At 38.0% G+C, this 17214-nt stretch overlaps 1 protein-coding gene across 2 annotated transcripts in view; it reads left to right on the plus strand.

The window, feature by feature from the left end:
• The window catches only part of LOC102803820 (uncharacterized), a 41904-nt gene that overhangs the window by 4985 nt on the left and 19705 nt on the right, over positions 1–17214 (plus strand). The window contains exons 2-5 of one of the 2 annotated variants that reach the window (XM_085494609.1): positions 4904–6031; positions 10313–10381; positions 11508–11614; positions 11807–12034. In XM_085494609.1, coding sequence (XP_085350735.1) covers positions 4904–6031; positions 10313–10381; positions 11508–11614; positions 11807–12034 — 1532 coding nt within the window. The remainder of the gene's footprint in view (positions 1–4903; positions 6032–10312; positions 10382–11507; positions 11615–11806; positions 12035–17214) is intronic. The other variant, XM_085494610.1, reaches the window with a different exon arrangement.

Below are 17214 nucleotides of genomic sequence, written 5' to 3' on the forward strand. Positions count from 1 at the left end.
GGTCAAATCGTGCTGAGAAATCTCATGGTGAAAAATTGCTTTGCGCCGAGATTTTGCATACGATCGAAAACATACTAAAACGAAGATATTGATAAATGCCTTCGTCCACTGTTTCCTCACAGACCCTACCCATTATTTCACCGTAAATTCAGACGGTATGTAAATCGTATTGTAATAAAATGTGTGTGTTTGTTATGAACATGTTTGTTTCTTCATTGTAAGTGTTGTTCAAATCAATGACGCATTTTTTTTCTTCTAAAATGAGTATTATTTTCCCGAGCCCAGCGTGGTGAACGAATATTTTTTTTGGATAATTTTTCGTTGTTTGCAAGATGGTTAGTGTTTAACCCTAAAACAAAAATCATTTTTTCTGAGAGTTGGTCCTCGAGTACAAGCTCATCCCTTACTTTTCCTTTACGTGTTCATGCCTCCTGGCTTTATTAGGGAAGTACGGTATACTGTGAAGATTCAGGTCAGTCCAGTGTGAGTGATGAGAGTATATCGTCGACGATGCCCCTTGTTCTGATGATAGTTTTATTTTAAATTACACGGAAGTCTGTGAACTATCTGCTTGGTGTTCCTGTGACACTTGTCCCATGATTTGCCAGTGCAGCCCCGTGAATACATGGAAGAAAATGTTTCCACCATCACCCTACGAACTCAAGATTGCATACTCCAGCATCCATACTTTGAATAATTTGCACGCCGCACAGTGCAGTACTGGAAACAGCATTTATTAGACAGTTAGACAACAAAAAACAAAACAAAATGCCTGTCTCGATCAATCGCACATCCATAATGTTTCTATGTTGATACGCTTGTAAATAACATTAACGTAAAAGTCAAAACAACCTAGACTAGAAGTCAATTCACCAGTCCAGCCAACTATGGCTCCTTAAGTTGCTTATATTTAATCAGATACTATTTCGTCATCGTGCTTTGTTACCTTACCTGTTTATACCTCATGGGGGCGTTTTTTTATGGCAAGATGGCGCAAACGGAAGTCCTTTGCAGGTTTATGGTTTCTCATATTTAAATCATCATAACTCTGAAGATAATAATTGTTTTTTTTAATTGTTTTTTTCAAATTTATAATCAATATACATAACTTGATAAATACAAACACCAAAATAGGCTCTATTTAGTTCCCCTTTAAATAGCGACTTGACCTATCCGGTCAATAAACCTGTCTCGTGTGCATGGATAACATGGCGACTATCATATCACATTGAGCATTTACATGTGACCGAAATCATTCGCTTACGATGAAACTAAGTCAAATTTTACTTGTATTTCATAACAATTCAACGAATTTATTTGTTGTACGTTATTATAATCACTACTGAGTACTACTGTAAACTACTTTATTAATTTTTGCAGAAAAGGCTTTTTGGGTGTTTTGTATGGAATTTATTTTCACTGATTTTTGGCGAGTTGAATGTAAAATATAGAAATACAAGTATATTCGCTGGATTTTATTTTCACTGAACCATTCCTTCAGCGAAAATAGTGAAAATTAATTCCAAGCGAAAATAAAGTATTTTACAGTAATCAACAATTGCAAAACTTTGAAAACGAGTAAGTTATTCACTTGTGAGATGCAGTGCTACTGTACCGTAATCATTTGCTGCTAAGTAATGTGTTCGAAACTTCTTTTAGAATATACTTTTCGTTACCAACCAACAAAATTAAAAAAATGCATATTAAATATTTTGTTGTCGTCATGTGAACAGTTTTTTTGATTGACTGTAATTTGCCAACATTTCATGACGCCCATTCTAGAACTAAATTAAGGCCTTTCACTCCTCCTTGACGCCTATGTAAAAGATTATACGGTATCTTGCTTTTTGCCAGCCACAAAGGTTACACGAGACGAACTTGATTGATACTTCTGTCCATTTCGTGTGCAAATCGAGAAAAGTATTGTCCCTGCAACAATTTTGCGCAATACGTCACTATTGTACCATAACTGGTTTAATTTTTTTATTCTACATTAAAACAAACTACAGTGAGTTGTTCTATGGTCGTATAAAAATAAAATAAACTACATTAAGATACAGTAAAGTTAACCAACTAAACAGAATGCTAACTAAAGCTAAATAATATTACAAACACATAAAGAACAGAGATTTTTTTTAAAAAGGGAACAGGGGCGCAGCGCCCTCATGCCCTGGCCATACGCCCCCTTACCCTGGGGAGCAAATCCTCTGTCAACCATGACATTCTGATTGACCAGGGATCACATGTGGCCACAGTCTTCGACTGTGACCTGTCTGATAATAATTTTGGCCCCAAGGAAGCCATAGAATGCTCCATTTTAACTTAGAATTATCAAAATTACCCTGGTTGGGGGAACCCTATCTCCCCCACTTGGTAGTGCCGCTGAATTGCAGTGCTCCCTCTTGCAGTTTTTTTCTAGAAAAACTCCTGAAGAATCACAATAAATTTGTACGATATGGTACAGTACAATACAATACAATAAACTACTATTGCTAAGGAGTGGAAAATCACACTAGAGTCATAACTACGGTGGAAAGAATATTGTAAAATTTGGTGGAGCTGCTCATATCTCATTTGCATACATTATTGTATGTATTGTGCAGTTACCCAGCCAGGCCGACTCAAGTAGTGATTGGTTTGTTATTTCATTACATGTTGTGGCCTTTCAAACAGAGATTTGAAGTATTTTGCTAGAAATGCATCTTTTGTAGTTCATTTATATTCCTAACAAGGGACAGTGAAAAGTTTGCATATACAATGTACACCAGTATGAGCACATTTTAGAAGCAAGGAAACAATTTACCAGTAGTTTTGGAAATTTTCCGAGGGCTATGTTTATTCCGGGAGGTATGTTTATTTGGGACATGAGAGTATGTCACCAATGTTCAAAACATACAGGCGAAAATATGGTAAAAGTCTCCTGATTGGTAGATTCTCTTGATATTTTAAGGGGTAGTGGCCATTGCAACATGCATGTTCGACATCTGTGTTGATACACATTGATTTTCCCACAATTCAATGGATTTTTTTAATGAAGTCACAAGAACTAGTGTTGACCTGGGCACCACTTGCACTAATTTACGGCTCCTTTGATTCTTTCCAATTACCAAACAAATTTACCTAATTAAATCTTGCTTACCTCTAGGTTTGTCCAAGTTGTCGTCTTTGTTTATACATGTATGAGACTCATATCTTGCAAATGTGTGGACAGGGGTTTTTCCAGAAAAAAACTGCAAGAGGGAGCACTGCAATTCAGCGGCACCACCAAGTGGGAGAGATAGTGTTCTCCCTACCAGGGTGTGGAGTTAAAATGGAGCATTCCTTGGGGCCAAAATTACTATCAGACAGGTCACAGTTGAAGACTGTGGCCACATGTGATCCCTGGTCATTCAGAATTTTATCGTTGCATGAGGATCTGCTCCCCAGGGTATGGGAGCGCATGGCCATGACATGAGGGCACTGCGCCCCTGTTCCCTTGTTTAATAAAATTCCTGTGTGGAGCAATAACCATTGTCCTTTAGTCTAATTTGTTCTCACCTACTGGTAGTACATTTGTTGGGAGATTTGTCCCAAATAAAACACTGTAATTGTGATACCTGATAAGTGTCAATTGCATGCAACCTAAAGGTTTTTGAATGTACATGTACTTGCCATTTTTTTGCTTCACGCATTTTCATAATATTATTTTTGTGCCAAACGTGAATACTTTCAGTTCAAACCAAAATACCATTTTTTATGCAAGAGTCATTACTATATTTGTATGTGAAAATACTATTTTAAGACAGCTATTGCCTGTTTGAGAAATATATGAAATTTGTATCATACATGTAACTCAATGTCTCGTAATGTTCAATGTTCATGCATAACCAAGATCCATTTCTGGAATCGCAGAAATGCTCGATTTTGATTAAAATGACGACTATTTGGTCATATTGAATTGTAGATGTACTTAGGTTATTTGGTTTTAGAAGTAGGGTTTAGTAAAGTTTAGTGGACCTTGTAGTGCTGTTTTGTATCTGTCTAAACTGTGTGGTGCCTGTGTACAATACCTGTAGACAGTATTATTGCACAGTGGTGTGTTACGCATCAAACGCTTTTGTTATTCCAGAACTGTATCTGGGTCATGTGTGGATGGATTTTGTTGAAAAGAGACATATAATGAGACATTGATGCAAGACATTTTGTTATTCAAATCAACTTCAAAATCATGTTCAAACTTTATATACTGTAGAATACTTTATTTTGACTGGAATTAATTTTCGCTGAAAAGACTTTGTAGGTGTTCAGTATGGAATTTATTTTCACTGATTTTTGTAAAGTTGAATGTAAAATATAGCAACAACGGTATATTTGCTGGATTTTATTGTCACTGAATCATTCCTCATTCAGTGAAAATATTATTATTTCTAAGCAAAAATGAAGTATTTTACAGTATACAGTATTATGTTTTGCATACATATTTACTAGATGATCTGATTCAAGATGGTCAAATGGAAGTCATTTTTGTACTAAACATTCATTGGATTATTATAATTATTGATCTTGTATGACAGTTGATCAGGTATTAGTCAAAACCATATTATTTGTCAAAACCAGTTTATTTGTCACATTATAAGCAATAAGTTTCTAATGATTCATTTTGTTGATTTATTTCTGTTGCATATTTTCATTCACCATTCTATTCCCTGCCACAGTTCGATCTGCGTGTTGTCAATTGTTTTTTTGCAGGGGATATCCGGGCATTCACCCATACCTATTTTTTGTCAATTTTCCGTGTTCAGGACCCTGGGCACTTACCAGGATAAATACGGTGCATTTGTTTCCAGTTCTGATTCAAAATGGCTGACATGTTTAAGTTTGTTTTTTTTGCTGTTTAACAACTTGTTGTTTTTGTTTCTTTCAGAAGATTCTGGAAGTGAGGTTAATCAGGAGTCAGGTGGTTCTGAAGCAGAAAGTGGAGAAGAATCTGGTGGTTCAGATGCTGGGGGAGATTCAGAGAGAGAGGATGATGAGGGTTCAAGGGAAGCATCAGCAGAATCTGCTGATGAATCTGGGAATGAAGAAGGGTCAGAAGCAGAGGAGGCAGCTGGTTCTGGTAATGAGGGGTCAGAGGCTGGATCTGGTAATGAGGAGGTGTCAGAGGCTGGATCTGGTAATGAGGCGTCAGAGGCAGGATCTGGTATTGAGGAAGGCTCAGAGGTCGAATCTGGTAATGAGGAGGCGTCAGAGGCGGGATCTGGTAATGAAGCAGGATCAGAGGTTGAATCTGGTAATGAGGAGGCGTCAGAGGCAGGTTCTGGTAATGAAGAGGGGTCAGAGGCAGGTTCTGTCAATGAAGAGGGATCAGAGGCAGGTTCTGGTAATGAAGATGGGTCAGAGGCAGGTTCTGGCAATGAAGAGGGGTCAGAGGCAGGTTCTGGTAATGAAGAGGGGTCAGAGGCAGGTTCTGACAATGAAGAGGGGTCAGATGCAGGTTCTGGAAATGAAGAGGGGTCAGAGGTTGGATCAAAAGTAGAAGCAGCATCTGGTGGAGAAACCCCCCTTGCTGGTTCTGGAGAAGAATCTGGAGGAGAAACCCCTCTTGCTGGTTCAGAAGCAGCATCTGGTGGAGGAACCCCCCTTGCTGGTTCTGGAGAAGAATCTGGAGGAGAAACACCCCTTGCTGGTTCAGGAGAAGGGTCTGGCAATGAAGAAGAATCAGGGAATGACTCTGATATGAAGGCAGAGTCTGGTGATGATGGTGCCTCTGGCGCAGGTGATGATGCTGCTTCTGGTGTAGGTGATGATGGTGCTCCTGGCGCAGGTGATGATGGTGCCTCTGGCGCAGGTGATGATGCTGCTTCAGGTGTAGGTGATGATGCTGCTTCTGGTGTAGGTGATGATGCTGCTTCTGGTGTAGGTGATGATGGTGCCTCTGGCGCAGGTGATGATGCTGCTTCTGGTGTAGGTGATGATGACAAAAATATAAGTATTGAAAGTAAAGATGGTGAAGATTCTGAGGATAATGTGGTAAAAAAAGAAGACCAGTCAGGTAGTTAATATTATCAGTTACGTTTATTAGGTCCTGTTAATTGTTGTCTGAAATAGGGTCTTATGTTTTGGGATCTGTTTGTGTGTGTGTGTGTGTGTGTGTGTACTTGGATTGCTATATGTTGCGATGACAAAAATACAGATACAGTATTCATTTCGCCCAACCTCCCGCCCGCTTCCGGATTTCGATCGCTTTTTTTTTCGCTCGCTTTGTTCAATTCGACCGGACAATTTCCGCTTTTTTTTTTACCTCGCAAATCCGGAAGTATCCAATCGCTCGCTCGCCTGACAGCGCAACCGCCCGCATTTACAGTTCATTACCTATTGTTGTATGTACAAGTGTATCATTTTTGTTTTTATGATGTTAAAAGAAGAATAAATACAATCAGAAATTTATAGAACGACCATTAAAAAAATATGGTGGATCACACTGCCATATAAAATTGGTAATAATACATTTTGATATGTCAGTGTGATCAACCGTATTTTTTGAACGGTGGTTCTATAAATTTTTGATTGTACATGTATTATTATTCTTCTTTTAACATCATAAAAACAAAAATGATACACTTGTACATGAAACAATAGGTAATAAACTGTAAATGAGGGCAGTTTATTGTGCTGTCAGGCGAGCGAGCGAGCAGAAATTGTCAAATTGAACAAAGCGAGCGAAAAAAAGCGATCGAAATTTGGAAGCGGGTGGGAGGTTGGGCGAAATGAGTACTGTAGTCAAAGATGGTTGACTGGCAGCCATTTTTTTAAATGCACTAAATTGCACTTTTTGTTTTATGTTTTTGCATATCTGAAGTCATTTCTCTGACATGTTTTGACCAATTTGGTTCAAACTTGTTTTCTTATACATTTGTGTATTCGGCAATATTTCTGGAAATGAACCCTAATTTTGGAGCCGACAGACAACATTTTTATAGCCAATTTTCAGTTTATACACAATGTACTGAAGGAAACTGCAGACTATAAACGAAACTATTTTGTGATATAAAGAGGAAACTGGTGGTGAAAAGGTTTGCATACCACTTCATGTGTTACTGATGCTCACAAGTTTGTTTTGTGATTTGATTTAAAAAATGGCTAACTAGTGGCCATGTTCGTTTGAGTGTGTGTTCTTAGACATACATAAAAGTAGGTACAAACACAAGACATACTGTATTTATATGTATACAAGTATGCATCCTGATTTGTTGTGTCATTTTGATGACCTCTGACCTACTGGTGGCCACTTTAGACCAATAAAACATGATTTTATCATGTCTTCAATGATTTACCTGCTTGCCATTGCTGATGCATGCCACTTTTCTGACTTTAATTTTGATTGCTCATTAATATTCATGAGTTAATTAATATTCATGATTGTTGTCCTACCAGCTGCTACTTTAATTAATTTAACTTTTTCTTTGATGAAAAATTAATTTAGTTTGATAAACACTTTTGGAATTTTTTCTAAAATATGTATCTTAAAATGTTGTGTGCCATATTTCTGAATCAGGTTTGATTGGTTTTATTTTAGTTTCCCAGATGTATCTGTCCATTCGTCCGTTGCATTTTTGTTTTATAAGTTTAACCCCCTAACTTTGTCATTTTTGTATTATAAGTTTAACCCCCTAACTTTGTCATTTTTGTATTATAAGTTTAACCCCCTAACTTTGTCATTTTTGTTTTATAAGTTTAACCCCCTAACTTTGTCATTTTTGTTTTATAAGTTTAACCCCCTAACTTTGTCATTTTTTTTGTAGATGATAAATACATGTCAGCTTTTTTAGGTGTTATACCTAAGAAGGAATTGGATGAATGTCCAGGATGTTTTAACATTAATCTATTAGCTGTCAAGAAACATGGTAGTTAGAATACAGGATGTCCAACATTACTCTAAGCTGTCAACAAACATGGTACCATACTCAATCGCGTTAGCACCCATTCCCGGTCAAGTGCCCACCCCCCATTTTTGTGCAATTTTTATATTCGGGGTCACATTCGGCAAAGCGCCCACCCCTTCAAAATGCCAATAATTTAAAACTTGGTCTTTGATCATTGCTTAACAATTACTGGTAATGGTTCTTATATGATACAGAATGGATATGGACCGCCGTAGACAACAGTAACCATGCAAAAACTACACTTCGACAATGACCTGTTAATAAATGTAAAATGCAGTAAATTTTTCATGCTATATTCAGTTTACCTATTTAAAATTGCTAATTACCAGATTTTTGAAGAAAAAAAACATGTTGTTTATTTGCCAAAATCAATTCCAACAGATGGTACTTCGACATCGCTAATTCACTTCTGCATTGCGTTACCAGAAAGTCTACAGGAATTTCCGACTTGACCTATTATGTCAAAGGACGTTGTTGCTAGTCAAATCAGGCAAATACATCATGGCAGAAAGTTTGCTTATGATGCAACGCATTCATCAGTGGAGATAATGATGAAGATTTTGACTTTGACTGTGTTCAACAGACTCTAAAAATTTTAATTTCAAAAAATTGGGTTGTACGTAATTGATATTGTAATGAAATGTGCATATTTTTTGTATCGTTTCTGTTTCTTCAAGTCAATAACAATGCAACTTATTTCGTAATTTTATTCTCCCTCTAAGTTGTACTATATAAAATCACCCTCATTCTGGCACATTGTCATTTTCACTCTTTTCTGAGGGGGGTGCTCAGGTAAGCCAATCCCTAAAATATCATGATTTTCTATGTTGAGGACCCTGGGTGCGAACGCGGTCAAGTACGGTAGAAAACAGGATGTTCCAACATTTGATTCTTCAACTTTGAGTTTATTAATCAAGTCATTAATCAAATTTTATTGATTGTAGATTCAAAATTGAACTTATTAATTAAGTAGTTAATCAAGTGTTATTGATTGTAGATTCAAAACTGAGTTTATTAATCAAGTGTTGTTTGTTGCAGAGTTCATTTCTTCAATCATTAATCAAATGTTATTTATTATAAATCATTCACTGACAACATTATTCAATTTTTCATAGATTATTAATCAGCTGAAATCTAGTGAAAATCATTGCTTCTTTTTCTACTAGCTGAGTTGGTGCCATTTAATGTAGATTCAACCCCTTAAAGATACACTAGCTGTAACGACCTAGTTTTTTGTATTGCAAACGTGTTCTACATGAATAGCAATTATTTCCGTTCTATTAGCTGAAACTAGTTAAATTATTTGGTACCGGGCCCTTCTGTATGCTTTATAAGCTCGCTAAAAGCACTGAATCAACATCGTGAAGTGTTTATTGTACGTACCCTAAGCTCCGTTTGTTAAACCATCATACGTCATTACTGATTGTTTGCGCGTGCGCAATTCCGAGTACTTCGTTGTGTCGTCACCGGAAGCGCTGTTCCAGCACAAACCTGTGTCATATGACGCCTTACCGTTGTGTCGTCACCGGAAGCGCTGTCCCAGCCCAAACCTGTGTCATATGACGCCTTACTAGCCGATTTTGGCTAAAATTTCGCTCCGCCGCCTCTTTACAACAGTGTTTATACGCGGAACTTGATATTGCTTTTTACAATTTGGGTTGTCTTTGAATCACATATTATAGTGAAATATTGTTTATAAAGTGAAATATTATTGTCATACATAATTCAATCTTTGAAACAACAGAAACTAACACATAATAACGATAATCAAATTTGTGTTTGAAGTTCGAAAGTAGTTGCGTTATTTCCGGTTTCAACTAGTTCGAAAATAGAACGTCCTTGAGCGCAATAAAATCACGCGTAGAACTCCATCCGAACCAGCGTAAACTTATTGCAATTTGTGCGATTTGGGCCCAGATTGTTCTTACAAGCTTTCTAAGTTTCATTTATCATTATTTAGTAAACAGGTCTCTGAAACGATTTAATATATCCGTAAAATACGTGGCAATCGACAATTGACTTCGAAACGTTCGAAATTTCGAACAAACTCCCGGCACACCTAGCGCGATATGCGTTAGATCGGTGTAGAAGACGTGTAGAAGAGTTCTTCATCTCGTGATCAGTCAGACCACCTAGAAATATGGCGTTGAGTTCGATCGTGAGCATTTTCTCCGCATTCGTATCCGCACAGAGATCGATGTACATTTTATTATAACAGGAGATAAGCAATTTCAAAGATAAATGCAACAAGTTTTCAACCCAAAATAGTTATTTAGAACGCCGTTAGAGACGTTTTCATTACAGCTACTGGGCCTTTAAGCTTCTGTAGAATGTTCTGCTTCATGCATCTGATTCTTGCTGTGACTCCTTAACTTTGTGGGTTTTTTTAGAGGACAGTGATGATGATGTCATTGGTAGGCGATCGAAAAAGGAATTAATGTCGGATGATGATGAAGCAGGTAGGGACATTATCATGACATTGACAACATTGTAACCTTTTCACAACCAGACTTTCTCACCCAATTTTTAGCTCCGCTGTCGACTTTGTCGAGAGGAGCTTATCATATGAGTGATTGTCCTCCGTCGTCCGTGTCAATGTTTGACTTTTTCGACTTCTTCTTGAAAACTACAAGCCTGAATGCTTTGATACTTGGTGTATATGTACCTTGGGTTGACCTCTCTTAGATTTGTTCATTTTATTGATTATATCTTCAATTCTCTAATTTTGGTGAATATTTTTGTCATTTTTTGTAAAAAGTGATATTTTCGACTTTTTGTTGAAAACCGCAAGTCCAATTGCTTTGTTTTTACATGTATAGGTACTACATGTGGTTCTAATTCAGATTTGTTCATTTCATGATGATATCTTCAATTCTCTAATTTTGATGAATATTTTTGTCATTTTTGGTAAAAAGTGATATTTTCGACTTCTTGTTAAAAAACGCAAGTCCAATTGCTTTGTTATTACATGTATAGGTACTACATGTGGACCTCTCTCAGATTTGTTCATTTTGTAATGATATCTCTAATTTTGGTGAATATTTTTGTCATTTTTGGTAAAAAGTGATATTTTCGACTTCTTGTTGAAAACCGCAAGTCCAATTGCTTTGATACTATACATTTTGTTCATTTTCTAATGATATCTTCTGTTCTTTAATTGAAATGTGCATTGCTAACAGTGGAGCTATCTCAGCCGACTGGCTGCTTGTTTCCACACTTTTTTCCTATATTCTTAAATATTTCTGGCAATGAGCCCTAATTTTGGAGCCAACAGACAAAATTTGAGTCAATTGACAGATTTTACTCAAAAATTGTTGCTGTTTTTGTCCCAATCTTCTGAAGGAAAGTGCAGACTATAAACTACTTTGTGAATTTGTGATAAGAATGGGGAACTGGTGGTGAAAAGGTAAAAAAGAAAAGGCTTGAATTTTATTGAAAGTTTCTTCAGATAACATAAAGATTGTCCAGTAGTTGTGCCATCCAGCAGTCACCACAATACTTGTGATTCAGACTTGAGCATCCATTCACTGATAGATCTAATTTGTTCTGCTGTTTTTATAATATTCAATTACTTTTTTTTTGCAGCTGCAGGTGCCACACATGAAGACTTGTTCGGAGATGCTGGCGACATCAGTTCAGAAAGTGATGATGAAAAATCCATGGCAACGACAGAGAAAACAAATGACATACAGGTATTTTTCTATTTTACATTCAACTTGTCAAATGAATATGAAAATAAACTTTGTGAAAAAAAGCAAAATTGATTTTTCATCAAAAAATAATTTTGACAAAAATAGATTATGAGCTATTTTACACTAACACAATTAAAGCATATACACTATTCAGTTATGAAGTAACCATGACAACCATTATTTGCTATGCAGATGGAAGGCGATGAGCAAGGTGATGACGAACCAGAAGAAGTGCCACTAACCAAAATTGAAGTAGAAATTCCAAAAATTACACCAAATTTAGGTAGTGAAGTTCATTTTGCAAAGCTTCCAAATTTTCTTAGTGTGGAAACGCGTCCTTTTGATGCTGCAACATATGAAGATGAGATTGAAGAAGATGAGGTTTTAGATGAAGAGGGAAGAACTCGATTGAAATTAAAGGTACGTCATCATAGTAATAAAAATATGTCTGATTTGAATAATAATAAAATCAGGAAATTATGATTTCTAACTGTTATGCATAACATCAGCCAATCACACTTCATGGGGTTGAACACCTGGTTCTAATTGTTATGCATAACATCAGCCAATCACTTCACAGGATTGAACACTTAGTTCTAACTGTTATGCATAACATCATCCAATCACTTCACAGGGTTGAACACCTGGTTCTAACTGTTATGCATAACATCAGCCAATCACTTCACAGGGTTGAACACCTAGTTCTAACTGTTATGCATAACATCAGCCAATCACTTCATAGGGTTGAACACCTAGTTCTAACTGCCATGCATAACATCAGCCAATCACTTCACAAGGTTGAACACCTAGTTCTAACTGTTATGCATAACATCAGCCAATCACTTCACAAGGTTGAACACCTAGTTCTAACTGCCATGCATAACATCAGCCAATCACTTCATAGGGTTGAACACCTAGTTCTAACTGTTATGCATAACATCAGCCAATCACTTTATGGGGTTGAACACCTAGTTCTAACTGCCATGCATAACATCAGCCAATCACTTCACAGGGTTGAACACCTGGTTCTAACTGTTATGCATAACATCAGCCAATCACTTCACAGGGTTGAACACCTAGTTCTAACTGCCATGCATAACATCAGCCAATCACTTCACAGGGTTGAACACCTAGTTCTAACTGCCATGCATAACATCAGCCAATCTCTTCACAGGGTTGAACACCTAGTTCTTACTGTTATGCATAACATCAGCCAATCACTTCATGGGGTTGAACACCTAGTTCTAACTGTTATGCATAACATCAGCCAATCACTTCATGGGGTTGAACACCTAGATCTCACTGTTATGCATAACATCAGCCAATCACTTCACAGGGTTAAACACCTAGTTCTCACTGTTATGCATAACATCAGCCAATCACTTCACAGGGTTGAACACCTAGTTCTCACTGTTATGCATAACATCAGCCAATCACTTCATGGGGTTGAACACCTGGTTCAAACTGTCATGCATAACATCAGCCAATCACTTCATGGGGTTGAACACCTAGATCTCACTGTTATGCATAACATCAGCCAATCACTTCACAGGGTTAAACACCTAGTTCTCACTGTTATGCATAACATCAGCCAATCACTTCACAGGGTTGAACACCTAGTTCTTACTGTTATGCATAACATCAGCCAATCACTTCATGGGGTTGAACACCTAGTTCTAACTGTTATGCATAACATCAGCCAATCACTTCATGGGGTTGAACACCTAGATCTCACTGTTATGCATAACATCAGCCAATCACTTCACAGGGTTAAACACCTAGTTCTCACTGTTATGCATAACATCAGCCAATCACTTCACAGGGTTGAACACCTAGTTCTAACTGTTATGCATAACATCAGCCAATCACTTCATAGGGTTGAACACCTAGTTCTAACTGTTATGCATAACATCAGCCAATCACTTAATAGGGTTGAACACCTGGTTCTAACTGTTATGCATAACATCAGCCAATCACTTCATAGGGTTGAACACCTAGTTCTAACTGTTATGCATAACATCAGCCAATCACTTCATAGGGTTGAACACCTAGTTCTAACTGTTATGCATAACATCAGCCAATCACTTCATAGGGTTGAACACCTGGTTCTAACTGTTATGCATAACATCAGCCAATCACTTCATAGGGTTGAACACCTAGTTCTAACTGTTATGCATAACATCAGCCAATCACTTCACAGGCATCTTGAATTTTCAAGGTGATTGTTCCGGCGAAGCACTCCGCTATCACCTTGAAGTATTTCATTAGGAATATGTGTATGTGACAATGCCCTCACAGTTTAGAATTAATTTACCAACAGCCAATCATATTGCTTCTTTCTTCAATGCGCTTGGCCAAGCTATCAAATTCATCACGAGATGCCCCACGCGCTCCACTCTGCCATGTATTTCTATGGGCTCTGCGCGAGCTGCTGTGAAGTATCGATCGAAAAGCCGGTGAAAACGACTAAATTTTAGAAAACAGCATGACCTTAACTTTGAAGAAATCCTAAACAACCAAATTTAAATATGTTGCATATGTAGGGGAAATCTTGTTACACTGTTCAGAGGTTTCAACGACCATCCCAAAACACCGTTTTCTTAGAATTTATCGGACTTTGTTTTCACCATGATGATTGCCAGGCGGTGAAAATGTCTGACTCGAGAATAAATTTCGCTGCGCACAGTGGAAGCTGTGTTGGCTTGGATGTCAAGGCAATACAGCGACGATATCCATACATCATGCAACTCACTGATATTCAGACTAAAGCTATTCAAACTATACTTAGTGCCGTGTCTGATGTGCTCGTTTTTAGTCGCACTGGAAATAGTAAATCCTTATGTTATTATGCTTTACCGGCCTTGCGACTGTCGAGCGTGGTAATAGTGTTGTCACCACTGTTGGGTACTATAGAAGAGTAGGTGTTATACCTCAAAGTTCATGATGTCACTGCAACCATGGAACTATATAGTTCCATGCTGCAACATATATCGGCAGAAATGAAGCCGAAGACATCAGGAATGCAAAGCTCCAGCCGTTTCTGGCAGTCATTGTAACAAAGCTTTCTATTGGTCGGTAAACTTTCTATCGCACAACCACATGACATACACGGTTATGAATAGAATTACCGCACGGTGTTGTAGAGGGAGGAATATCCGAACGAAACAACACCGTGCAGGCGGACGATGCTTCACAGGGTTGAACACCTAGTTCTAACTGTCATGCATAACATCAGCCAATCACTTCACAGGGTTGAACACCTAGTTCTAACTGTTATGCATAACATCAGCCAATCACTTCATGGGGTTGAACACCTAGTTCTAACTGTTATGCATAACATCAGCCAATCACTTCACAAGGTTGAACACCTAGTTCTAACTGTTATGCATAACATCAGCCAATCACTTCATAGGGTTGAACACCTAGTTCTAACTGTTATGCATAACATCAGCCAATCACTTAATAGGGTTGAACACCTGGTTCTAACTGTTATGCATAACATCAGCCAATCACTTCATAGGGTTGAACACCTAGTTCTAACTGTTATGCATAACATCAGCCAATCACTTCACAGGCATCTTGAATTTTCAAGGTGATTGTTCCGGCGAAGCACTCCGCTATCACCTTGAAGTATTTCATTAGGAATATGTGTATGTGACAATGCCCTCACAGTTTAGAATTAATTTACCAACAGCCAATCATATTGCTTCTTTCTTCAATGCGCTTGGCCAAGCTATCAAATTCATCACGAGATGCCCCACGCGCTCCACTCTGCCATGTATTTCTATGGGCTCTGCGCGAGCTGATGTGAAGTATCGGTCGAAAAGCCGGTGAAAACGACTAAATTTTAGAAAACAGCATGACCTTAACTTTGAAGAAATCCTAAACAACCAAATTTAAATATGTTGCATATGTAGGGGAAATCTTGTTACACTGTTCAGAGGTTTCAACGACCATCCCAAAACACCGTTTTCTTAGAATTTATCGGACTTTGTTTTCACCATGATGATTGCCAGGCGGTGAAAATGTCTGACTCGAGAATAAATTTCGCTGCGCACAGTGGAAGCTGTGTTGGCTTGGATGTCAAGGCAATACAGCGACGATATCCATACATCATGCAACTCACTGATATTCAGACTAAAGCTATTCAAACTATACTTAGTGCCGTGTCTGATGTGCTCGTTTTTAGTCGCACTGGAAATAGTAAATCCTTATGTTATTATGCTTTACCGGCCTTGCGACTGTCGAGCGTGGTAATAGTGTTGTCACCACTGTTGGGTACTATAGAAGAGTAGGTGTTATACCTCAAAGTTCATGATGTCACTGCAACCATGGAACTATATAGTTCCATGCTGCAACATATATCGGCAGAAATGAAGCCGAAGACATCAGGAATGCAAAGCTCCAGCCGTTTCTGGCAGTCATTGTAACAAAGCTTTCTATTGGTCGGTAAACTTTCTATCGCACAACCACATGACATACACGGTTATGAATAGAATTACCGCACGGTGTTGTAGAGGGAGGAATATCCGAACGAAACAACACCGTGCAGGCGGACGATGCTTCACAGGGTTGAACACCTAGTTCTAACTGTCATGCATAACATCAGCCAATCACTTCACAGGGTTGAACACCTAGTTCTAACTGTTATGCATAACATCAGCCAATCACTTAATAGGGTTGAACACCTAGTTCTAACTGTTATGCATAACATCAGCCAATCACTTCATAGGGTTGAACACCTAGTTCTAACTGTTATGCATAACATCAGCCAATCACTTAATAGGGTTGAACACCTGGTTCTAACTGTTATGCATAACATCAGCCAATCACTTCATAGGGTTGAACACCTAGTTCTAACTGTTATGCATAACATCAGCCAATCACTTCATAGGGTTGAACACCTAGTTCTAACTGTTATGCATAACATCAGCCAATCACTTCATAGGGTTGAACACCTAGTTCTAACTGTTATGCATAACATCAGCCAATCACTTCATAGGGTTGAACACCTAGTTCTAACTGTTATGCATAACATCAGCCAATCACTTAATAGGGTTGAACACCTGGTTCTAACTGTTATGCATAACATCAGCCAATCACTTCATAGGGTTGAACACCTAGTTCTAACTGTTATGCATAACATCAGCCAATCACTTCATAGGGTTGAACACCTGGTTCTAACTGTTATGCATAACATCAGCCAATCACTTCATAGGGTTGAACACCTAGTTCTAACTGTTATGCATAACATCAGCCAATCACTTCACAGGGTTGAACACCTAGTTCTAACTGTTATGCATAACATCAGCCAATCACTTAATAGGGTTGAACACCTGGTTCTAACTGTTATGCATAACATCAGCCAATCACTTCACAGGCATCTTGAATTTTCAAGGTGATTGTTCCGGCGAAGCACTCCGCTATCACCTTGAAGTATTTCATTAGGAATATGTGTATGTGACAATGCCCTCACAGTTTAGAATTAATTTACCAACAGCCAATCATATTGCTTCTTTCTTCAATGCGCTTGGCCAAGCTATCAAATTCATCACGAGATGCCCCACGCGCTCCACTCTGCCATGTATTTCTATGGGCTC

This window comes from Saccoglossus kowalevskii, chromosome 20 (genome assembly GCF_978046115.1).
Source record: "Saccoglossus kowalevskii chromosome 20, keSacKowa6.1, whole genome shotgun sequence".
NCBI classification, from domain to species: Eukaryota; Metazoa; Hemichordata; class Enteropneusta; family Harrimaniidae; genus Saccoglossus; species Saccoglossus kowalevskii.